At 26.5% G+C, this 25965-nt stretch overlaps 1 protein-coding gene across 1 annotated transcript; it reads left to right on the top strand.

The window, feature by feature from the left end:
- The first annotated feature begins 6264 nt into the window (after nt 1-6264).
- On the top strand, nt 6265-25535 carry LOC107444992 (guanine nucleotide-binding protein G(q) subunit alpha). The gene is made up of 9 exons (XM_071179070.1): nt 6265-6537; nt 8644-8796; nt 11667-12110; nt 13725-13799; nt 16171-16375; nt 16465-16594; nt 18891-19044; nt 20558-20665; nt 23342-25535. The coding sequence occupies exons 2-9, from the start codon at nt 8679-8681 to the stop codon at nt 23422-23424; spliced, it is 1317 nt and encodes a 438-aa protein (XP_071035171.1). The 5' UTR covers nt 6265-6537; nt 8644-8678; the 3' UTR covers nt 23425-25535.
- Nucleotides 25536-25965: the final 430 nt, after the last annotated feature.

Genomic DNA, 25965 nt, shown 5'->3' with positions numbered 1-25965 from the left:
ATTATCCGATTCACCCGATATTTTACAACCAATATCAGCCCTATATAGAATTATCCAATTCACCCGATATTTTACAACTAATATCAGCCCTATATAAAATTATTCGATTCACCCGATATTTTGCAACCACTTTACAACCAATACCAGTCCAAGTATGGTACAAAATGCAGCATGTGCAGAGGTGCCACATATCTGACAAGCTCAAGCAAGAAGAAGAATACCAGTCCAATGTAGAATTATCCAATTCACACGATATTTTACAACCAATATCAGCCCTATATAGAATTGTCAGATTCACCCGATATTTTATATTCGTTATTCAGTCTATATAAGCCATTCTAGGACCAATATTAAACATCCCAGTATTGGTTCCTCGGTTGTAATAACTCCGTTAATCCCATATTGAGCCCTACTGGGGTCAAGGTAAAATTGTTCCTAGGGTAGCTGTAAACCCCAGAATGAGTCAACTGCTCAGTTTGAGTTACAAAATAGTTACAGTTCGTTTCGTTAAGGCGAAGAAAAAAACCTCACAAATGAAATTCATTGACTTAGAAATCAATAATTGCAATAAGGTGCATAGTTTGATTTTGAGAAAATTGCTAATTTGATTTATTATCCCAAAAAAGCGCCATTGAGATTATTACCATAGTTTGTTTCGTTTTTTATGTTAGCATATGTTGCACTAAACATTTTTAAAAAAAAATTCTCCACGATAACTTAAGATCACGTAAAAAATTAACAGACAAAATTAAATCCACTCTTACTTGAGCAATGTGAGTTTATTATACTTACATATTGTTCTAATTTTTGATTGTTCGATTTTAAACCTCGAAATACTTGAAATTCTACTTATTTAAAAAGGCGAACCAGCTGGTCGCAGGCTAAGTATTTTATACAATTTAAAAACAAGTATTTTAAAGCATCAAAATGAATTTTGGTGTGAGGAAATTAGATATGGCGCAGAAATATTATAACATGTCATACTGTTTAAAATCGAACCAAAAAAAATCACATATACATAAAGTAAAGCATTACTAACTAGCATTACTGCAATAATTTTAACAAATTTATAACATTTTGATTACGCCAAAAATTCAATGTATATAAAATAAAGCATTTTTAAACTATGCTTAATTTAAAAAAATTAGATTGTAACCAGTTGTAATCTTCGAATAATAAAATACCTTTGAAAACAATGGAAGCTAATTAAAATAATTAAATTTTTTAAAAAAACATGAAGGTATAACAAATTAAAAAAAATCAAAAGGTATGCATTATTTAACTTAGCCGTTATTAAAATATCTTTCAATGCACATCAAACATAACTAGTTTGAAAATTGTTGTCTCATAGTGCTGTGTAATTCTAAACTCTCTTTCGATTATTACTTTATTTAACTTATTATAAATACTAAACAGAGTTAGTGGTGGTCAAGCATTGGCGGTGGTGGGTCCAGGCATAAAGACGGTACTATTGGTTCTGTTATAAAATTAAGTTAATTTCAATTTCAAAAATTATTAAAAAAAATAGATTATATCATTTTTTTAAACGATTACAAGATTTCACTCAATTATCGTTCTTTAATTCTTAACTCTTTTCTCCTTTTGAGACAGCTATATATCACCTATAATCTTATCCTGTTCCTTAAAGCCTTGATTCTTTTTAATCACATTGTGATGATAAGATTGTAAAATTTTATCATCCTTTGAAGGTTTAAGTTATGATCCTGGAAAAAATATTATAGTTCTCACACCGATATTTTTCTAAACTGCTGACTGAGTTTTTTTTTATTTTTCCTTTCCATTATTAAATGAACAATTTTTCTTTCTTTTTGTATTATCTTGTAACTGATCAAATCATCCATTTTTTTTAAAGTTAATTAATCGTGTACCCCTACTTCTAACTTTATTTGATTTTAAAAATTATTGTAAGATCTCAGTCTAACTTAAAAGAAAGGCTCAGAACTCATTCACAACTTTTTAAGGTATTTGTACCTCACTTTTTTTCTGAAAACTTATCAGATAAGAAAAATCGGTCCCGTTACCTTCTTCCCCTTGATATCTTTGTATTCAAATTAAATCAATTATGATTTTCCGTTGAGTAATACGATACTAATTAATTATAGTATGCGTATATTTTTTGCGAAATGTACGAAAAATTTATTGTATGGTAAAAAAAAAATTCATTCCTCGAGTTAGATTTTCTTTTTAAAAATTTTTATTTACATTTAGAAACATTCCTTATTAACTTTTCTTTTTAATTTACTTTGTATATATTTTTTATTAAATACAGTGTTTAAGAATCTGAAAACTCATAATTTTTTTTTCTAAAAAACAAGAATTTTTATTAGACTTCCAGCGTATTTAAGAGCCACGTCTACTATTGAAGCTTAAAATAAAACTTTTTTTTCCAAATTTATTTAACTCAAACTATAGAGATATATATGATGCAATTAAATAATTTAAAAAATTCGAAGATCATTTCGAAGTAGCGAGTGGGACAATTAAAATTTATAAATTAATTTCAATTGTTTCTAAAAATTGTTTTTTAAATCAACCGTGTATAAAATTATATATGTCGTGGATAAAATATATGCCTAAAGTACAGTAACTGACCTAAAGCAAAGTTATGATGCCTAAAGTACAGTTAAAACTGGCAACTAACGATGATCCAAAGTTCATTTTCTTAAAAATTTGCTCTTTTGTTCCGAAGTTTTTTTTTTTTTTTTCTTTCTTCATAATATAAGATTTTCATCAAAAAATTTACATTATTGAGAGAAAAATTGAAATCTTAATTTCGCGAGTGAACAAAATAATATTAATCACTGATTTGTGTAAATAAGTTTTAAAAAAAGAAATTGGAAATAAATTGGGTTAAAATTATTATTTGAACTGAGTTGGTTATATATTAAAAGGAATCGTCCGATTCAAACTAGTGCAAAATATTTTCACGACTCGGAAATAAATGCAAATCCATTAGAATGTTTGTTTTTAGCCTGGATTCTTTTTGAAGTAAAGTCTTCAAAAAAACGTCTGCCTCGATAACAGCTAAGTGGATTTAAGCTCATTTTCTGACAATGTATGGCTTCTACCGGTGTCGCAAAATATAATTGTAAAACTCTTCTTGATTTTGTCGGATATTGTGCATCGATTAGTTTTCTCTGAAAGCCATTTTCGATTATAAAAAGGTATGTCTCGATTTACTTTAACTATTTGGAATCAATCGCTTCTTTTAAAAACGTATAAAACTATTCACTATAAAATTAACACATACTATCAGAAATTCTCGTATATAGGTTGAAATTATTTTCAAACAAATGTTTGATTTTTCAAAATTTTTGATAACTCAATAAATTTAAACTCCTAAAAATGTATTTACATTTTTTATGCTCCGAACTATGCATTATATTCCTTGACTCGTGCACCAGTTATAAATTTTTGGAATCATCGTCAAAAATAATAAATTATTTTAATAATAAATTACTTTAATAAAAAATTATTTTAATAATAATTTAATTAATAATAATTTAATTAAAAATAATTTATTATTACTAATAGGCAAAAATAAGTATTTAAAAAAGGAAAATATAATGATATCAAAATCTGACGAATCAATTTCGGAGTTAAGCATGGATGGCACAGTTATCAAAATTAGTTTTATAAGAAAATCATCTTCGTTGATAAATCTCCATAATCAAAACCCAAATTTTTATAATATCTTTGTTTTTGTCTTACTTGAACTAAAGTTCCGTATTTTTTAACCTGCTTTATTTTCGACAAGCATTTCGTGAGAAAGATCGGTATTTCTTCTAAGACGAGAAGTACTTTTCTTTTGTACAATAAGTATTGTTCTCTGAGCAATAGGACGATGGATATTATTTTTTCTGAAATAGGTACTTTTTTCAGAGACGAGAGATGCTCTCTGGTGCTCTTGGTACTTCTATCTCCATCTCCAGCATTTAAAACATACATAATATCTTTAAAATTTACCAGTTGTATTTTTCTCAGAAACAGGATTAAATATTTATCTAAGATTTCTAGAATTTTTTTAGCATTATTTTCATTTCAAATTTTTTAATTTTTTTCAAAAAGGTTTATTTTTTGAAAAATGTTTTTTAAAAGAATCACACTAATTTTTATTTTGATTCTTTTCCGAAGGTGATAACAAGAAGGGGAAGGGTTATCGTAGCGTATATAATTTTCTGAATAAACAGCAATAATTAAACTACTTTAAATAGAGTTACAGCTACTTATAAAACCAAAAATACCAAATTTCTTCGTCGAAAATGTAATTTACATAATTTTTGACTTGTTAGAAAATTATTTACCTAAATATTGTGTTCAAAAATCAATAATTAAATTAATCTTCAATAAAAACTGAATTTATAATTAAATAACTGAATTTACAGTTAAATAATTGAGTTTAATATTAAATAAAAATTTTATATGCGTGAGTGCCATTTCCACGAATGCCTTTATTCCTTGTCTTTCGCCATATGTTTTGTGTTATTTAATGTATACAGAATAGCAGGTATCCTGAAAAAAGGGACACAACATAAAACATATTGGCAATCTCACTGCATTTTGCTGATCTATAAATAAAAAGGAAAATTTCGTATCTCAATTCTTTTACATAAATAGATTTTAGAAGAAGAAAAAAAAAGCATTCTACGATGTTCTTTTTTTGTCGAAAGTGTTCAAAAATAAAAATGAAGTTTAGTGAAAAGCATAATGCTTTTAGAATAATAAATATAAAACGGTCAAAATTGCCATTTTCTTTATCATGGTTCCGGAAATGAGAGAGAAAATTCCGGAAGATGTCTTACTAAAATTCTTTTATTTTCTTATCTTTTTTGAGTAAGTAACTTCCACTTGTGTTTTTATGATTTTTTAAGATACTTCCTACAAGGAATTGAAAGGTAATTTTTCTCATTTTTTTTTATTTGTCTAATATAATAATAACTATTTTTTAAAAGTAAGTTTGATTTTTTCAAAAAGATTTCTAGAGAACTAATCATTTTATATTATATTTTTTCATGTTGTTTCAACATTAATCTAGCTCCATATGATAGTAATAATTAATATGCCTCCAGATCATAATTATTTTTCTTTCCATTGGCTGTATGATTCGTGTTTCTCGGAGGCAGCAAAGACTTTTCAAATGCAATGAAAATGTAAAAATAGTACAAAATGAAAGCTGCATATTCAATGAAAGACTAACAGTTACTTGCTTTCTATTTATTCAAAAACTGAGATCAAATCGAATTTTTAACAGGAGAAAGGGTGCTCTTCGGGAAAATATGAGAACCTGATTGGTGTAAGGTATTTTACCCGCGAAAAACTCACCAATCAGGCTCCTTTTTTTTCACGGGGACAATCGGAAGTGCGCCAACCGCATTCTGTATGAATGCTCCTTTTAAACATATTTGCGGAATGCATTGCATATGAAGGTAGAAATAATTTGTGTTTTAAGCAATTAAAACGACATTAGCTTCTTGAAAATATTTAAAAACTTCAAAAAATCGTGCAGAAAAATTACATTTCTCCTCCTCCCATGTCGTGGTGCTTCAGGAGAAGCGGCTTACGACGTAGATTTTAAAATTCTTTAAGATGAACGAAAAGCAATTAATTTATTTTGTTTCATTATTTTCTTCTAAGGATCAATTTCTTTTAGTTTTAAAATCTTCGATTTTATCGGCGGACATCTTAGAAAGAAATGGATCTTTTTATATCGTCACATAATTAGCTCCTTCCAAAATTCATTTTTATTTCAATTTCTAATTCTTTATTTGCTTTGAACCTGAAACTAAAACAGAGTTTGTACAAAGGACATTTTTTTGAAATCATATACATAAAGTTTGATTAAATTTCAACCAGAGGTTAGAGGCCAACCAGTCTGTATTGTGAGGTAACGTGTAAACAACCAATGCTTAATGAATAATCTGATTTCTGATTTACTAAGTTAAATTTTTATTGGTAAGCAAGAAAAACGAAATATTTGAGAGTTCTACATTTTATATAGTGCTTGAATCACGAAGTTTTGCTTTTTTTTCGTAAAAGCAAGGTTGACAAAAAGTTGCAATTTTTACTCGTGCTTAATATACATTTGTGAATTTTCATACAGATCTTCAAAGAGAAGTCTCAGAAATGCAGAACACTTTTAAATGACTTGAAAAGTGTTAAAAATTAGAATTTATGAGAACGAAACTTTACAGACAGCTCATTGATTTCAGATGACAGTAAACAAACAGTTAACCGTGAAAACAAGATTTGTTTAAGGGAAGGGGGGAGACTGCTCTCCTTGTTTTTGTATACAATATACTTCAGTGTCACAATTAAGGATCCCTTTTATCAGACGACTTTTGTTTTGTTAGATGCTTTAACATCGTAACTAAATATTAATATTAATGAAATTCAATGTAGAATATATTGTAAATACAAGATTCCGGATTTGACTTTTTCAGATTAGGCTTAGCCACACCCCATTGCGGCGTTTAGAGACTTGGATGCAATCGGCTGATATTAGTATTCCTATTTGAGGTTGACATTTTTGTTTATTTGTTGTTTTGTGGTTTATTGTATGTTTAAAAAAATAATATGCTTTGTAAACAATACGCACACGATTGGATAATTGAGTTGTTTTCTATACGTGGGATAGTTGATTGTTGGTAATCGATTGTATTTTTGTGTTATGTGATTTGTTATGAAGTCAGTAAGGATATGTTTTACAATTTATTATGCTTGTATTTGAAGCCTTGCGTACATTATAGTATAATATGTAAACCTGTACAAAATAATGTACAAACAATTGCATTTAAATTGTTTGTTTATTTGCTCAGATCTAAATTGGAAATCGAGAATCACAGATGCAGTAAAAATCTTTAATACTTTCATTTTAAACCATAACTTATTAATTTTTTTTTAGCATTGCATTTACTCTTTATTTTAATCTTGAAGAGAATTGTATTTGAAATCATAATTATGTTAATATTTTAGTTTAGTGTTTAATCTTTCAATCGGACTTTTTTTTTTTTGTTATTTATAATTGCTAAGTACTATGCTCCCTTTCACTTCAATAAATTATTACATAATTGTTGTAAANTTTTTTTTAGCATTGCATTTACTCTTTATTTTAATCATGAGGAGAATTGTATTTAAAATCATAATTATGTTAATATTTTAGTTTAGTGTTTAATCTTTCAATCAGATTTTTTTTTTTGTTATTTATAATTGCTAAGTACTATGCTCCCTTTCACTTCAATAAATTATTACATAATTGTTGTAAATTTATGTATTTCCGAACACATTCAATATTTTTAATTAAAGTGACTGATAGTATAATGCTGACATGCTTTGCTAGATTCCATAAATCTTTTTTTTTATTTTTTATCAGACAGTATTACTTATATTTGCTAAATAAATATCTTTAGATACTGCAGTTCAAATTTAATAAATCTATTTCCTAACATTTAATGATAAATTTTTTTCCTTAATGTACACTGATAGTGAATATTTAAACTGAAGATCATTGAATGAAAAAGGCATTTCCATATTTTAATAATTATTTTTAGAAATTATTATTAAATTTTTATTTATATCACCAGTTTAAATAAAGATAAATATATCAGCGTGGAATTTTTTTCAGAGGCAGGTCATTGAAGGAAACTTAGGTGCAAGTTATTGGAATCAATCTATTTATTGCTATAACTAAAAAAAATTTAATTTACCTTAAATATTAGTTGATAAAGTACAATAAGTTTTCTTTATATTTTGAAGCCACCATTTGCAAAATTGAAAAACTAAAAGGTCTTCCCATTTTATTTTTTATTGAAATTAAACTAAATTACTTTTCTGTACTGAAAAATAATTTTAGTTTTTTTTTTTTATATCACTTAGATTGCCAACATTTTTGGGTTTTAAATAAATCTGAAAGTCTCCTTTTTTTTACAAAAAAAGGAAAAATTATTTTGATTTAAATAAAAATTTCTTACATCATTTTAAATTGTGACCTCCATATTGATAATTTAATGATATGATAAAAGTGTTTTCACAAAATACTAAGTTTTGAAAATAATTACCATTTGTGTGTGTGTCCCTCTCTCTCTCTCTCTCTCTNATGATTACAAAGTATATATATTGTTGATAGAAGAATGTTATTAAATGTTTATTTTTTATTTTGTTAAGTTGTCTTTTGTATCATTGAATTTCTCATTCAACAACACAATTTTCCTGACTATTTAGAAAAATTGTGTTCATCTTCACACATTTTCTCTGTATCACTTTTTATTTTTATCTATTACTAATTTTAATACTTTTACTTTCATTTTTAATTTAGTTCAAGAAGATATCAAAATCAGCAGATTATCTAATAGCTCACATAGAGGAATAAATGTATTAATTTAATGGTTAAAATCGAAACTAAATTAAAAACAAAAATGAAAGTGATAAAATGAGTAATAGATAAAAATAAAAGAGATAGAGAAAATATGTGTGATGAACAACATTACAGAGATAAACAAGGTACATGATGTTATATACAAAGTACATGATGAAATGTAGACTGTTTGAGCATCATGCTATCTTTTTTTGAATTATAATTTGTCTGTATCAATATTTTTTTAAACTTTATAATATTTCATGTTGCAGGTTGCTTTAGGAAGATATTATCCATAAGCAACATCATGGCTTGTTGCATGAGTGATGAAGCCAAGGAACAAAAGCGTATAAATCAAGAAATTGAGAAGCAACTTCGTAAAGATAAGCGTGATGCACGGAGAGAATTAAAATTATTATTGTTAGGTAAGATCTTGAGTGAAATTATTTTCTTTGGATTTATATCTTGACCCTTTTTTTTCTTCAGATCTTGATATTTGATAGTTTATTTAGGTGCAAATAATTAAAAAATAATTTCGCGACTTATTTTACCAATTAAAAAAATTGAATATGCTATTACATTAAAATATTTAGTAACCTCTGTGAATTATTGTTTTAGATTTGATTATTTTTATGTATATGGTTTATTTTTATCTTAAAATTTTTTTATAGCATTTAAAAAAATAGTAGTTTTAATTATGTTTCAAATGATAATATAATGCAATTAATATCATAATAATCCAAATGATAATATAATGCAATTAATCACAAATTTTCAAATTGGATTTGGATTGTTAAACTTTTCTATGTTTGTTGCTTATTTTGAATTTCAGAAGTTAATTTTTATAATATTATTTTCATGAGTTGTCTAATGCCCCCAGCCCTTAAAAAAAATTAATTTAATGAAATTATCATAATATCGAATAAGTAATTTTAGTATTTAGTTGGTTATGGAGCGAATTAAAATTATAATTGTTAGGCAAGAACTTGAGTGAAATAATTTTTAAATTTTTTTTTGGAGTCATATCTTGACCCCACCTTTCCCCCCCTCCCAGATCTTGATATTTGATAGTTTATTTATGCGCTGATAATTAAAAAATAATTTTGCAACTTGTTTTACCAATTAATAAATTGAAAATGTTGTTACATTAAAATTTTTAGTAACCTCTGTGAATTATTGTATTAGATTTGATTATTTTTATGTGTATGCTTTATTTTTATCTTTAAGAATCTTCATAGCATTTAAAAATTAGTGGTTTTAATTATATTTGAAATGACAAAATAATGCAATTAATATCATGATACTGTGCAAATTTTTAAATTGGATTTTGATTATTGTACTTTTTTATCTTTGTTGCTTATTCTAAACTTCAGAAGTAAATTTTTATAATATTATTTGTATGAGTTATCTGATGCCACCATCCCTTTAAAAAAAGATGAATCTGTTGAAATTATTATAGTAATGAATAGGTAATTTTGGTATTAAGTTAGTTACTAATTTTTTTCATTTGCCTTTAATCACACGTTGTTTATTATGTTTTATAAATACTTAAAGCTAATGACTGTTTTTCAAATCTTGTTATGAAATCATAAAGATTTATATTTTTTGTCCTATTATATAGTAGGTAAACCAGAAAAATACAGCTTTCAGAACTTTTCTCATCTGTATATATTTTACTAATTTTATAGTCAACACAAGTTTATAAGTAGAAAATTTTTGGACTGGCAATACAAAAAAAATATTTTTATACTTGCCTTGCTTTTTTTTAATTTTTTTTAAACAATAAAAAATGAAGTTATCTTTAACACTTTTCATCCTAAGGGTTAATTTCTCTCTATTACTAAATGAGATGATATTAAATCAAATCTAATTTAATCATCGAGTGTTGAATCATATTCTTTGCCAATGAGTTCATCTGAGATAGATTGACCTAGTACAGGGGTGGCGAACCTTTATACACCAACGTGCCATTTTTTCCAAAAAATTGTTTAATGAGGTCATAGACGTGCCGTCAAATAATTTTGCTTTTGTGATTATTGAGAAAATAATAATACTAAATACTATTTACTCAAAACTCTTTAATTACATTGAAGAAAAAAAATATTTTGCAATGCCTCAGTTATACGCGTAATTCAACTTAAAGTAACATCAGTGTGACTTCTGTTGTTGCAGATTAGATGACAAATAACTTATATTAGGTTGTAAGCTTTTAGTTTAAGCAGGACTGTTTATTTTTTTTTGTTAGTTATTTATTGTTAGCTTGTTTTTTATGGTTATTAATTGCTTTTTTAGCATTAATTGTTAATTTTTTTCATTAATAATTGTTTATTATTTTGTGTGTTTTTTGTGAATTTTAATTTAATTGTTACATATACTTCATAGAGTAATAGCATTTGAGTAATAACAATTCATAGTGTAATAACAAATGTGATCGGTGGCGTGCCAAAAATATTGTGTCGGGTGCCATAAATGGCACGCGTGCCATTGGTTCGCCATCCCTGACCTAGTAGATGCAGATCTCAGAACTTTTTTTTTTAAATTCTATCCACAACTTAAAATCATCACAAATCTATAATAAAATTTAAATGAGTCAGCATAAAGAAATTATTTTTCACTTGTATATCTTTTAAATTACATAATTATCAGTAGTATTTGTTGCCCAATTTCCCTTTATAACCAAATGGCATGATTTTTTAATAATATTAATGTAATGAGCCAAAAATACTTAGTTACTGACAGGTGTCTAGTCTACAGCTGTTAATCATTTAAGTTTGAACCTAAATCTAAGTAATTTGGATTTTATCAAGTACATATTTTATAATTGTAGGATGCAATTAATCTCATTTTAATAATTGTTGCCTTATAAAATTCTTTTTTTTAGCCTGCTAAATCAGTTTAGCCAGCTAATCCACTTCAATCTTTATGAAGGACGGCTTGTAAAAAGTATTAAGAAAAGGATAATTAAGATTCGAAACAAATGAAGAAAATTAAAAACAAACTGTGAAAATATTAGTTAAAAATAATTTTGACACAATTTTATGATTTATTTCAGAAATTATTGCTAATGTGTAAATAATATAAGAGGGATAATTAATATTTTTTCTATTATGTGTAGTTAATAATTAGATAATTATATTTTTTGATTTTAGGAACTATTGCTATCACATAGAAAGCATACTAAGAGGAATAATTAATAGTGACAAATGAGATATTGTCAATGCGCTTTTCCTTAAAGGGTCTTTCCCTTAAAAGCAACCAGTATTTCTAAATGTTAAATTGTTTACTTTCATTTCAGGTACTGGCGAGTCTGGTAAAAGCACTTTCATAAAACAGATGAGAATTATCCATGGTTCTGGTTATTCTGATGAAGATAAAAGAAGCTTTATCAAGCTCGTCTATCAAAACATTTTTATGGCCATGCAGAGCATGATAAAAGCCATGGAACTACTCAGGATAGAGTATAAAAACCCAGCAAACCATGTAAGCAATTCATCATACTTTATGCTCTTTGATAATCTATTAAATAATTTTAAAATGTTTTTTCTAAGAGTTATGTTTGTATATTTTGAAACATGGCATGCATTCCAGTGTAATAATATCCATATGCTTAAATTAATTATTTTATTGGGAATATTTTATGTTTACACTAATTATAAGTTTTTATTTGTCCCGAAACAAATCTTTGTCCTAGCTTCCAACTCACACATAAAATCAAGAAACTTCCACATTTTAGGCAAATGTTCCAGACTCTAAAAGAATTATTAAATTTCATGATTTTTTTAAAATTATTCACAATATCACAACTTTTTTCAATTTATATTACATTATTGCATAAAATTATAAAATATGTGTAATGACTGGAATTTTTATAAACCAAATTTTGTAAATAATTTCACTCTGAAGTTCTACTGTAAATTTTACTTTACATTTTCAATTTGTTAAAATTTCATAAATATTTTCATTTATTCAGCTTTATTTGTAACTGCATCTTCATTTAGTTAATTTTTTGTGAATATTATCACTCAGGGAACTTTCGTTTAAATTTAATCAAGCATTTGTTTTATGAATGCATTTGTAAAGCAACAGATTTAAGATGCTTTATTAGGATTAATAAAATTTTATCTGTATTTATATGAAATTTTAGTGCTGTTAGAATTTAAGATCGTAATTTTAGTATGCTGTAATTTACTATTTTTTTGGTGTAATTTGCTTTAAGAAAAAATTCCTAGCTACTGCTAAATTTCCCTTTTAAGTCTTAAATTGTGCTGTATACAAAATGTTTCTTTTTATGATTTGCCAATGAGCTTTTTATTTTACTTATCTATTAAGAGGACACTATACTGATGGAGAAAAAAAAATTCCTATTGCAAATTTTCTTTTACCTCCATAAGTAATTTAAAGTATATAAAATTAAGTTCTGTCAAACGTAGAGTAAGCCAAGAAGCTTTAATTGTTGGAGAAAAAAAATTTCAAAATATCGAAATGCAAACAAATCATTGGAAGAGAATTTCTCCTCTGCGTAATCCTAAGTTATCCTCTCATAATTATTTTCATTTTGATATTTTGAAAATTTCTCTTTAGTATTTCTTTATGGCTTACTCTAGATCTTTGGTAAGTTATCTACAATTCATCATGTTGTACATTTTTAATTAAATTTTTAGTTCCTCAGTTTGTACCATTGTGCTGCAACTTGCATGATTACAAAGTTGAAAATAGATACTCTCAGCATGACTCAGTTGGCTAGTTCCATGACATGAAGCTGGTGGAGTGTGCTTCCAAATAGTTTAAGCCTTTACAACAATTTCTGTATTTAAATATTAAAAAAAGTTCAATTAGTTTTAAACATAGATTTGAGAGGAGAAATATTAATTCCTTCTCTTTTGTCTTAAACAAATGATTCCCTGTTAAATAAAATATAATAAAAAATATAATAATTTCTAGCACTTTGCCAACTGTATCTTTTTATTTTAATTATTTCATTAAAATGAAAATTCAAGTTAAATATGCTTCGGGAAATTGAGAATGTGATAGGTATATTTTAGATTGGAAGATGGAACCAGATTCATTAAGACTTTTCCTTAAGTTCTGAAAATTGTGAATTAAATATTATTATCCTTTAAGATTTTAATTTTTACTGTTGTATTTTGTTTTCCTGACAGAATTTTTAAAATATTAATACAAGAATTGTTATTAAGTGAAGAATTATGACATCTTGAAACTGTAAATCAAATTTTTGTGAATCACGAGACTCACCTAGTGATTTTGATACATGTTAGAAGACTGCTTATCTCTTAACTTAGCACATATATGATAAAGATTGTAACTGTCCCTGCCCTTTCCCCCGTATTTTTAGGGTATACGGGAGTGCTTGATAAACTTGACGCTGCAATAGTTCCCCCACAGGAAAGGGGGAGCACACTTTTATATGGTAAAATGTATGTATTCTACAGTGTTTTCACTACAGCGCGAGAATCTCGCATATTTTTTTCTTTTCTCGCATTAAAAAATTATTACCGCGAGAAATTCGCGCATTCTATAAATCAATTTCAATATTCACGAATTTCTCGCATTTTGGTAAAAACTTCGAATTACGCCATTTAGAATAAAATCCGTTTATCTTTTCTTCCTGGATCTTTCATTATTTTCAACATCTGCCCATTATCTAGCTTCCCTATTTACCAGTATTGTTCAGAACCTCTTCGAACAACAGAACACAACCATGGAACCCCTTTCAGAATACATTTCTCTGCAACCACGCGTTTACCGTAGGTAAAGTTTCTTAATGTAAGACGTTCAAAATTTTTATGCACTTATGTAAGATGGACTAATACCTTGTAAAGGCAAAATCTTCTATGATGATGCACCAAAAATATTCAATGCTTTAAAAAATAGAAGACGTTAACAATGTATTATAATTAAAGAAATGATTTTTTTTTCTCAAGAGTTTTTGTTTCTTTAGAAATCTCACTTAACTTTTTGAAATCTCACCCTGTTTTTGAGAAAGGATGAGAAATTCTCTCCCATTTTTTTTTTATGATGAAAACACTGTTGAGACATCACTTGTATTTGTTAATATCATGATTAATGTTCACAAAATTTGATATCAAACATCTTTATTCAGATAAATCTGATTTTAAAGTTCACATTTTGAATCTTATTCACGTAATTTAAAAATTTGTAGATAGTGAATCTTAAATGATTTTGATTCATATTAATGAGTTTAACATCTAATGTCACTATCTGTAGTGGTTTTTTTTAAGATTTATTTCAAGTAATCTACACATGATTAAAAGTTAATGGAGATTCATATTCATGTGCTTTAAGAGTCGTGCATCACGATTTGTGTTTTCGCCTTCTTAAAATTCAATATCGTGATTCATATTACTGTGATTTTTATAATCTGATGATTTTATAATCTTTCAAAAAAATGAACGAAAAAACATAATTTCTAGAGTGATTATCTTATAAACTTCTGTGGTTTGAGAATTTTTATTAATTATTTTGTTTATTTAATCAGTTTAAAATTCTAGCTGAATCAAGCGAGTCACAGGCAAATTTTTTTTATTCCGAAATGAGAACAGAAAAATCTCTTGTTCTTTTACTTTCTGATGAACAAGAAAAGTATCTTTAGAATATAATTCTGCAGGAAAAAGATAATTATTTGCTTTTGTATTTTATAGCTTTTTTTATTGCTTTAACTTTTTCTTTGCTCTGTTTTTTAAATTTAAAACCTATAACTATNTTGAAGATTTTCTAAAGATTTAGTGATAATTTTATTAAGCACATCATTTCTGTTCAGATTTTGAATGATAGATGGCAAGCGGTTTTTGATCTGATCATGATGTATGATGCAGCAGTTCTAAAAAAGAATATGTTGGTTTTGTAAAATTCTTTATATTAACTTGAGTGATTTTATTTAAAAAAATGCTTATACATTTTTATGAATAGTTACTCATCTGTTTGGTGGGTTTATTTTGTGATTTTTAGTAAAAACACTTAAACTGAGGTTGTTTTTTTTTTCCAATGGCAATTCAGGTTGAATTTCTCACTTTTGCGACATTTGTTTTCATTTGACAAAGGGACAAGCATTAATACTTGTTGGTTAGGAAGGTAGGAGTTTGCAAAAAATCACTATAATTTGCGAACATTATTTTCTCTTAAAGTTAAAAATGTTAGTTTTTTTGTTTTTCTTTGAAACCACATGGAATTGTAGAAGATATTTCACTCCAAGATGAGAACAAACAGAAAATTCAAGTTCCTTGGTTTTGTAAACCTACAGGTGTATGATGTTTTTACTCTAGAGTAAACATGTTTTGTTAATCATATACATTAAACTTAAAGTTAATTTATTTTTATCCCAAATAAAAGAGTATTGCTTAAAAAAGTAAAGAATTGGTAGAAACTATTTTTTTAAACTAAATTATGCCTATTGTCCTTTTAAAAGAACAGTTATTATTTTTTTTTCCTTCAGAAATGAATTCCTTCAGAAGCATGAGTTTAAGTGTTTTAATATTATGATTTATTCTGTGGAAACCAGATAGTTCTTCACATAACATAACATAACATATTAAGTATAATACCATAACATATAACAATAACATAGTATAATGGCCATAACACATTTTAAATATAATAATATTTATAATTGGAGTTGAAATCTAGACATTGTGCTTTTTTAAAAGTAATGTAGTAGTTAACAGAAAAATATATCATATGGGGAAAAGCAAAACACGTGCTATCACTTTTTTACATAAGTATTTTTCTTGTAAAAATCACTTATCGTTGCTAGGCATAATGAGTTAAAAAAATATTATTTGTTTGTACATTATTGTGTGCATCGTGCTACATCCCCCAAACTCATTTGAATTTCTTTAGTTATCTTTGTGATTTGGAAAGAATAGCACTACCTGATTATCTACCAACACAGCAAGATATATTACGAGTAAGAGTACCAACTACTGGAATAATTGAATACCCATTTGACTTGGATTCCATCATATTTAGGTTAGTTACATTGGTTTTTCCTTTTTTTAGGATTTAATATTTATGCTTGCGTAATTTTTCAAAAATTATATTGTCTTTATTATTTTTAGAATGGTAGATGTTGGTGGTCAACGTTCTGAAAGACGGAAATGGATTCATTGTTTTGAAAATGTAACTTCAATTATATTTTTAGTTGCCTTGAGTGAATATGATCAAATTTTATTTGAATCAGATAATGAAGTAAGTAATTGTTTTTTTAAAAAAAATTCTTCTTTTCAGTCAAAATTGTTCTTTATTTCCTCTTATTTTTTTGAACTAATTAATATTATCGGAATGTAATTTTTGTTCTCCAATTTAATTCAAAGTAAATATAAGTTGATAATTTTTTATTGTAATATTTTTTTAAAATTATTATTAATTTTAATACATTTTAGTGTTTACCATGTATTCAATCTTGAATAATTCCAAATAAGCACATCTGAGCCGCAATGGCTCAGGGGTTCGCCTTCCAATGAAGTGAACCGGGCTCGGATCCAAGTGATTGCAGGTCGATATGAATCCGCGTACGGCTTGCACCGACCAAAGTGCCTCAGTGGTAGACGGATCATGGGTTAGAGCCCCTTTGCCTCCAAACTAACTGTGGGAGTTTCTTGTGGTCTTCCTCTCCATGTAACGCAAATGCTGGTTAGTTCCATCTGAAAGTCCTCCACGAAGACAAAATTTCTACCAATACTTGATCCAGGAGTTCCTTTGTCTTCTGTATTGGGTTCAAAATTACAAGGCTACGGAGTTTAAAATTAGTAGTCGTGAACCTGAAAATTGGGTTGGCTGTTCAACGACAGTTATAAAATTAAATAATCACGTTTGTATCTAACTAGAAGGTTTTCAATTTGAAATTATTTCTGTATAAGTACATCCATATGTAAGCCATTATTTCCAACATTGAATAATTATTATATATATATATTTTAAGTTAGCATAACCTTATGGTAACTGATGGGCCAAAAATTCGCACTGCATTTAATAGAGGGTACGTGATATTTCTCCAATTTATAAGTAAAATTTAATACATATAATTCTAACTGAAATATTATTTAAAATAAATCAGCACAATGCATTTCAAACTGTACTAAAAACAATTTTCTAGTAATATATACAGTAACAGGGTTGCACAGAGAGAACATGGAAAATACAGGGAATTTTGTTTCTTATTTTTGTCTTTTAAAAAATGGTGAACACTCAAAGCTTAATCTTCTATAGGATATTTAACGATGTTATTTCAGTGATACTAAATTATTTAATTTATTATGGAATTATTTGAGTATGTTCAGCTGTTTTCCAGCAATCAAAACTAATAAATATAGTTAGCCCAATATGGCTCACACAAGAGCACAGTAATTATTGTTTCCTCTTAATATATTGTGTATAATATGTACAGGGAAAACACGGGGAATTNTAATCTATGGGATATTTAACCGTGATATTTCAGTTATACTAAACTATTTAATTTATTATAGCATTATTTAAGTATGTTCAGCTGTTTTCCAGCAATCAAAACTAATAAATATAGTTAGCCCAATATAGCCACACTAGAGCACAGTAATTATTGTTTCCTCTTAATATATTGTGTATAATATGTACAGGGAAAACACAGGGAATTTTTTTTCTTCCAGGTTTGAGAGGCAACCCTGAATGATATAATCAAATTTATGTTTAAATTTATTGAAAATGGAATAGAATTATTTTTATTATTAACTACTGATTTTGTAATAAATTTTTCAGAAAAATTAAGTATACTATCTAAAGTAGTAGTTCATATAATTTACTTTTAAGAATTTAAACAATACAGCTGTAAGCAAAGCGAGTACTTCAGAATGACAGAAAAAAGTTGTTCTAATGCTGAAAGAACTGACATCTATTTATCTTCTTAATTATGCCATTTAAGGATTTTTTTACTTTCACTTTATTTCTCTGGTGTATCTATTTTTTTAGCTAGATGGATCCATTTATAAATAGACATATCATGACATTTTCCAATTATATCTTGATATGTTTGAATTAATTTAAAAGGGTTATATTTTATGTGAATTTCTTTTTCTCGTTAATCTTTGACTGAATCGTTATCATCATTGTGATTATCTACTTCAATTTCTTTTTGTCTAATTCTTTGTATTAGTTATAAGCAACCATCTTTAAAGATTTCATTTACTTTAAAGAGTTTAGGAAATAAAGCTGCAAGATTTACTTTCCCACATGCATGTATCTAAATACATAATATGACCTACTCTGATATGTATCACATTGACTTAAATTTTCTTTAAAACTAATGATTTTTAAATTTAAGTCGCTATATTTGTTCTTCTTAAAAGTAGTATCCCACTTGTCTATTTCCTTACATAAGTATAGCGAAAAATGTAGGTAAAGTTTTTGTAATATAATTTATCTGTTTTAAAGCGTGTGATCTTTTATAAATACTGGAAAACTACTAATATTGAATTTTTAAAAAAAATAATTCTGAAAAATGTTACTTATTTAGAATCGTATGGAAGAAAGCAAGGCACTATTCAAAACGATCATCACATATCCATGGTTCCAAAATTCATCTGTCATTCTTTTTCTCAACAAAAAAGATCTCTTAGAAGAAAAGATTATGGTATCTCACTTAGTGGATTACTTTCCAGAATACGATGGTATGTTTCATTTTCTTTTGTTAATGTATGTTCTTATATTTAAATGTAGCATTTTATGTACATTTAACTTAAATTTCAATCTTTACCTTTGTATAAAAATTTAAGTGTCAAAGGTAAAACCTGATTTTGTTTAGAGTCCTGACAAATAATATTTAATTCTAGTTTAAAGTAATATGGCATTTTTACATATTGAGATTTTTTTTCCTTTTCAAGCTCTGCAAATAATTTTTAAATGAACTCAGAATTAGTTATGTTCTTTTGAATATTCTTTATCAACAGTAGATGGCAAAATCTATTATAAATGCAAAATCTATTATATCTAAATAACTATTTTGATATATTAATGTTTTCTTACCTTTATTTATATTAATGTTTATTATGGTTAATGCTTCATTTACATTTCTTTTCAATTTTTTTGAATGGGTGCTGGTACGAAATTTTCTGTGAGTTTAATGCTGACTTATATTTATCATTTTAGCCAGCTTATTTTACTTAAAATTTTGTAGATTGCCTAACTTACTTAAAATTGAACTTCGTACATTAGGTCCTCCATGACTCTGAACAAGGACTTTTTATTTTTTCCTTCTGTCTTTTATTGTAGAAAACTGTATTTACTTATTATTATTAACTACTTATGTATTTATTTACTTTTACTATTATTCATTACTTTTGTATTTATTTACTTAATGTTATTAATTGTATTAGCCTACTATAACAAATTTAATAGACTATTTTTCTTCTTTTACTATTTCAATTAACCTATTTCTTTTTCATTCCCATTCATTCCTTTTCTTTTTTCTTAAACAAATGATTTCCTGTTAAATGAAATAATAATAATAAAAATTATTACTAGCACTTTGCCAGCTGCATTTTTTTATTTTAATTTTTTTATTGAAATGAAAATTCATGTTAAATATGCTTCGGGAAATTGAGAGTTTTAGATAGGAAGATGGAACGAGATTCATGAAGACTGTTCCTTAAATTCTGAAATTTGTGAATTAAATATGATTATTCTTTAAGATTTTAATCTTAACTATTGTATTTTGTTTTTCTGACAGAATTTTTAAAATATTAATACAAGAATTATTATTAAATAAAGAATTATGACATCTTGAAAATGTAAATTGAATTTTTGTGAGCGAGAGAGAGTGCGCCTTTGACTCCAAACTCACCTAGTGTTTTAGACACATGTTAGAAGACTGCCTATCTCTTAACTTAACAGTTATATGGTGAAATACATGTATTCCATGAAAGAAAAAAAGTCTTATTAAATTGATTTTATGAGCATAAGAGGTTCATTAAAATATTGCTGAATGGTATTTCTTTTTGCACTATGTATATTTATTATGTATGGTGTGTTTTATTATGTTTTGTTTGTTTTATTTTAATTATGTTATGTATGTTTTATTTTAATTGTGTTATGTGTGTTTTATTTTAATTATGTTATGTGTGTTTTATTTTAATCATGTTATGTGTGTTTTATTTTAATTATATATGTTTATTCTGATTTTAGGTCCCAAGCAAGACCATATTGCTGCACGGGAATTTATCTTAAAGATGTACTTGTCTCAAAATCCAGATCCTGACCGTATGGTTTACTCTCACTTCACATGTGCCACTGGTAATTATTTTTTCTATCATGAAAAAGCTTGTTTATACTTAAAATATATGATGCTATATTTTATTGGATAGACTTTTTAATAATGTTTTGAAATATTCTGATTGTTGGTATTAAATGACATTTCGAGTTTGATTATATATTATTCTTATATATGTGTGTAAATTCTGAACTATTTCATTACAGGTCAAGAAGATTTATAATTCTCACTTTATTATTATTATTTGGGAAAATAGTCGAAAAATCTTCCAGAAATTTTCAGAGATAAAAATGGATTGGGAAAAGTTACTAAAATACGTTAAATCATGGGGCAATTGTTAAAAAGTTTTTTAATTTTTTTTTCTCTTGAAAAATGCTTGACTAATCTGCATAAATTTTAGCATTGAAAACTTTAGGATTCATTTTAATAGAAATTTTTTATACTTTTAATTTTTAAAACTGTTACAGTATAAAATTATATTTATTAAAAATATTGAATAAAGTTACGTTTAAACAAAGGAGTTTTATGTAGTATTAAGAAAAGTTTCAATTTTCTTAAGTAGTTCCAAATAAATTATTTAATTATGTTAAATATGTGTTTGTACTTTATTGGTCAAAAATCAGAATTCAAGTGAAAAATTGCCGTTAGTTTTAATGCTAGCTTTTTTCTGTTTTTTTTTTGTCATATTCTAATTGTTTATTACTAATTAATTGTATTGGAAAAGGTGAGTCTTTCAAAGCCATTAAAGTTTCCTCATTACCTCAAATTATGTGAAAATATAATTTGATTAAAAATATTTAAGGTAGTTTCTTTCTTTTTTCTTTTTTTGTGTTGCTTTAAATAAAAGTAAATTATTCCGTTTGTTGTTTTAAATTTTTAAACATTCTTATAAATGTATCAAATGTTTAAGAAATGAATGCAAAAAGATGAAAAAAAAATGTTATTTTTTATCTATAGTATTTATTTTGTTTAAAATTTATTTATACTCTTTATTTATTTGTGTGATCCAACTTTCTGCTGCCTATAGATACTGAAAATATTCGTCTGGTATTTTGTGCTGTTAAAGACACTATTCTGCAAAACAACTTGAAAGAATGTAATCTTGCCTGACAATCGAGAGGAAATAAATATCAGTGTAATGTAATTAAGTATTTAACCAGTAATTAGCAAATGATGTCCACCTATATCCAAAAAATATCTCAACCCTTTTGCTTATCATAGAAGATATTTCAATAACCCTTCCTATTATTCTATATGCTTTAGAAAGGAAGTAGATATAGATACCTCAATCAGGAGCTGAAATTAGCTTATTATACGCTATTTGTGCTGTTCTTTTTTAGAAAAGAAGAAAAATAATAATAACCTGAATTTTCCTTACAGTTATCATACTTTAGATAAAAAAAACATTTTTATGCATAGATAGTTTATTTTCAATTTATTTTGTGCTTATTATTGTTGTTGTTTTATTGTTGATATTGAAAATCTTAGTGATAAACATGTTGAGTGAAAACATCTTAAAAAAATCCAGGTTTAAAAGTGGATGGTTGTTTAGTAAATTGGTTGTTAATAAAGTAATAAATTGAACAGAAAAAAAAGCATTTTTTACTTATTGCTTTTTTTTAACCATCATTTTAATTTATTCAAGTAAGCATGTAATGGCTGCTTTCAGAGACAAAAAAAGATGTATTGTAATTAGCTTCTCTGAAAATGTTTTTCTTGATTTCACTTAACATGTTCTTTTACTAAGGTTATTATTGCTCAAATCATGTATTGAAGCATATAATTTCTATTATATAAACTCAATGGTGCAACAGCCGATGGGGGACCATGGCCTGCTGTGTCCATCTCAGTTTTTTTTATTGCACTATTATTGCTCAACTCATGTATTGAAGCATATGAGTTCTATTTTATAAACTCAATGACACAACAGCCCAGAGCGGACCAAGGTCTGATGTGTCCATCTCAGTTTTCTTGATCTCGGGCTGCAGGAGCAGATGTCCCGATTTTAATGGTTAACCGAACGTCAAGCCCCCAGTGTTCAGTCCCTAAGCATGCTTGGTACTAATTTTACTGACCCACAGAAATGATGTAAGGCCGAGTCAACTTTGCCTAGATTGAGGATTGAATCCCGGACCTGCGGCAAGTGCTACCATCGGGCGTTTTATTGTATAACTAGCTTAATTTAGCTTTCTAACAATAAATATGTAATAATTTGCAAGATTTACAATAATTAAATTATTTTTTTAATTATAGTATTTATTTATTTTTTTTGTTATAAATAATGCTCTTGAAAATTATGATTGTTGATTGTTTTAAACATTTGTGGTTATTTTGATTTTAGTTTTGATAGTTTGATTTTTTAGAGAAGTAAAAAAATACAATTTTATTGTTAATTGTTAAATTTATCACTTAAATATGAATATTTGTATACTTTTTGTTTTATTTCAAAGTTATATACTTAGTTTTAAAGTTTATATACTTTTTGTTTTATTGCAAATGTTTTAAAAATATTTCTTGATACGAAACACTGTTTACCTAATAAAGTTATTACTGAATACCTAAAGCATTACTTTTTCTAAAAACCAAAAAATTGCAATATTAAGAAGTTTGTTTTATTCCCATGTGTTTTTATTATGTAGTTAGCCTATCAAATTATATATTGTTCTAATTTTTGTATTTCTTTCTTCTTCTCTTTCCAGACACTGAAAATATTAGGTTTGTATTTGCTGCTGTGAAAGACACCATTCTCCAACAAAATTTGAAGGAATATAATCTTGTATAGGTGGTAAAAATTAGCCTTTTTACTGTTTTGACTTCACCCTTGGAATCACTATCAAAGCTACCTTTTGGTTAGCCCTCCTGATGGTGACACACATTTTTTTCAAACAACAACAAAAATCGATTTTGCTACTGGCAAACATATATAAACATACTCGTGTGTTTGTGCATATATACACAATATGTATATAAATATAATTGAAATCCCGTGAGGTCATTTAACTTGCTTAACACTGGGAGTGACTTGGCTACCAGTACATAATAATGATAATTATTCTGATACTGATAGCTCTCTTCTTTATCTATTCTTCCCAATGCAGTCAGTAGAATGATTTTATTTTAATTTCTCTTCATAGAAACTCTTGTAGAGTTAATATTGAACAGTAGATTTTTTTATAATAAAAAAAAATTCTCTGTGCCAATGCATTTCTTATATAACAAAAAAAAAAAAGTTTTGCTTACATTTGTACAGCGTTTTATTCTAAGTGGATGAGATTAAATAAATTGTGGGGTATATGAAATAGTACTTTTTTTTGTTTTCTGTGCTCAAATGCGGTGGACTTTTATGATCGAAATATATGGTTTGATTTAAGAATATTTTTTTTGTGTGCTAATCAAATTTTCATAAATTTATGTGCCTCTTATAATTTTACTACATTTAAATTTGCTTAAATGATTCTGATTTTCTGTAATATAGTCACTAAAGCTCTGTGATGAAATTAGCTCAGCCTAGTGATGTCAGTTAAATACTACATGTCTCAGCTGAAAGCATTGTGTTCAGATGGGTCCAAATTTTAAATGTAAGAATGTCTGTTACGCTAATTGTATATTTTTTACAAAATACAACAGCTATTTAATAGACAGCTTTTTTTTTCCTTACATGATTTATACTTACTATAATTTTCAATTACAAACTTAGCTACTTTTGTTTTTAAGTCACAAAGAGAAATGACATTGCAGTAATGTTCTCGTAAAACAAAGTTTTTTGAATTTTTAAATGAAGTTTAACATTAATCATGGTTTTTCAAAAATTTGTATATAGTCACTTTTATTGGTTAAACTTAGCTAGTCAAAAGCATAAAGGGAATTAACATTTTAATCTATTTTATCCTATACTTCTAATCATAGATTTTAAATGTAACTTGAAACACATTAATGTGTAAATATATTTGAAGTGTCAGTTTTTCTTTAGAGTGCATTTTTTTAAAAAAAGAAAATTAAACTATGATAAATTTAATTTTAAAAAAATTCATTATATTAATATTAAATAATCGGAATTGTGCAATTTCATTCATATAAAAGAAGTTTGTTAAATCTTGTTATATTGACTAGGCACTTCAGATAGTGAAACATAAGATCTATTTAATGTGCATTATGATGTTGAAAATCTTAAATTATATAAATTGACTAAATTAAAATCTGGTCATTCTATTTGGTGTTTCAAAAATGTTTTTGTGCGTTACATAAAGTGTTTTAGCATTTCAGTGTGTGATTGTAGCCTACAAGGTGAGGAATTCAATGAGAAATAATTCCCTTTTTGTATTTAAAAATATAAAAAATTTGTGTACAGAAATGTCTTTGTATTGTATATTTCTTTTTATATTTTGTTTCTTGCACGTCAAATCTACATTGTAATATACATAATTCTTCCCTTTTATGCAAAGTTTATGTAATTATGTTACTGATCATGTAATTTATAAGTGCTGATCAGCCTTCTTATATTGTTGGTGCTTTTCAATATACTACTGTTTCTTGCAATTTGCATGTAATGGTAGTATAAGGATCCTGTTTTAGTGTTACTATGCTTTGATATATACACCTATATATATATATACATACTATAGACTATATAACAGTGCTGAGATTTTGTAAAATATGAAGTATTGCATTTTTGTCTTCTGACATCTTTTTCAGGCATTTGTTATTTACATGCCATTAAATGTTTGTAAAGTTAAAAATAATTTGAATGGTGTCTTGGCTGCTACCTGTGCTCAGTAATATTTTATAATAAAATTTGAGATCATTTCATATACTATAAAAAAATGTTTTTTTTTTCCTCTTATTTTTTAGCTTTTCCTTTAGGATTGATGAATAAACATGAATTATTTATAAAAATTTGGCTATTTTGTATTTTATTTTTTACTTTAATCATATTTTAAACAAACTTGTTAAGCTTTGTTTTCTATTCAATAACACAAAATTAGTGTTACTTAACTCTTCTGTATAAGGCAAGCAAATACTTTATTTTTCTTAATTACTTATATCATTTTGTTATAAAAATCATAGTCTTAAAGATTCTGCTCAGTCTCAAAGGTTTCAACCTGTGGAAATAGTATTTCGAGTATATTCATACTAAATAAGTGTGATTGGAAGAAAAAAAATAGTTGACCCAGCATTATTAAATCTTAAATAGTTGTAGTAATAATAATAAAAAAAAAGGAATCACCTTATTAATAAGTAATATTTTATGTTTTGAAAAAGTTAATAGGAAAAATTAGATACACTTTAGAATCCTGGTTACACACAGAAGTACTTTTCAAAGGAT

The sequence above is a fragment of the Parasteatoda tepidariorum genome, chromosome 3 (assembly GCF_043381705.1).
Source record: "Parasteatoda tepidariorum isolate YZ-2023 chromosome 3, CAS_Ptep_4.0, whole genome shotgun sequence".
NCBI classification, from domain to species: domain Eukaryota; kingdom Metazoa; phylum Arthropoda; class Arachnida; order Araneae; family Theridiidae; genus Parasteatoda; species Parasteatoda tepidariorum.
This window is presented reverse-complemented; position numbering and strand designations above follow the sequence as displayed.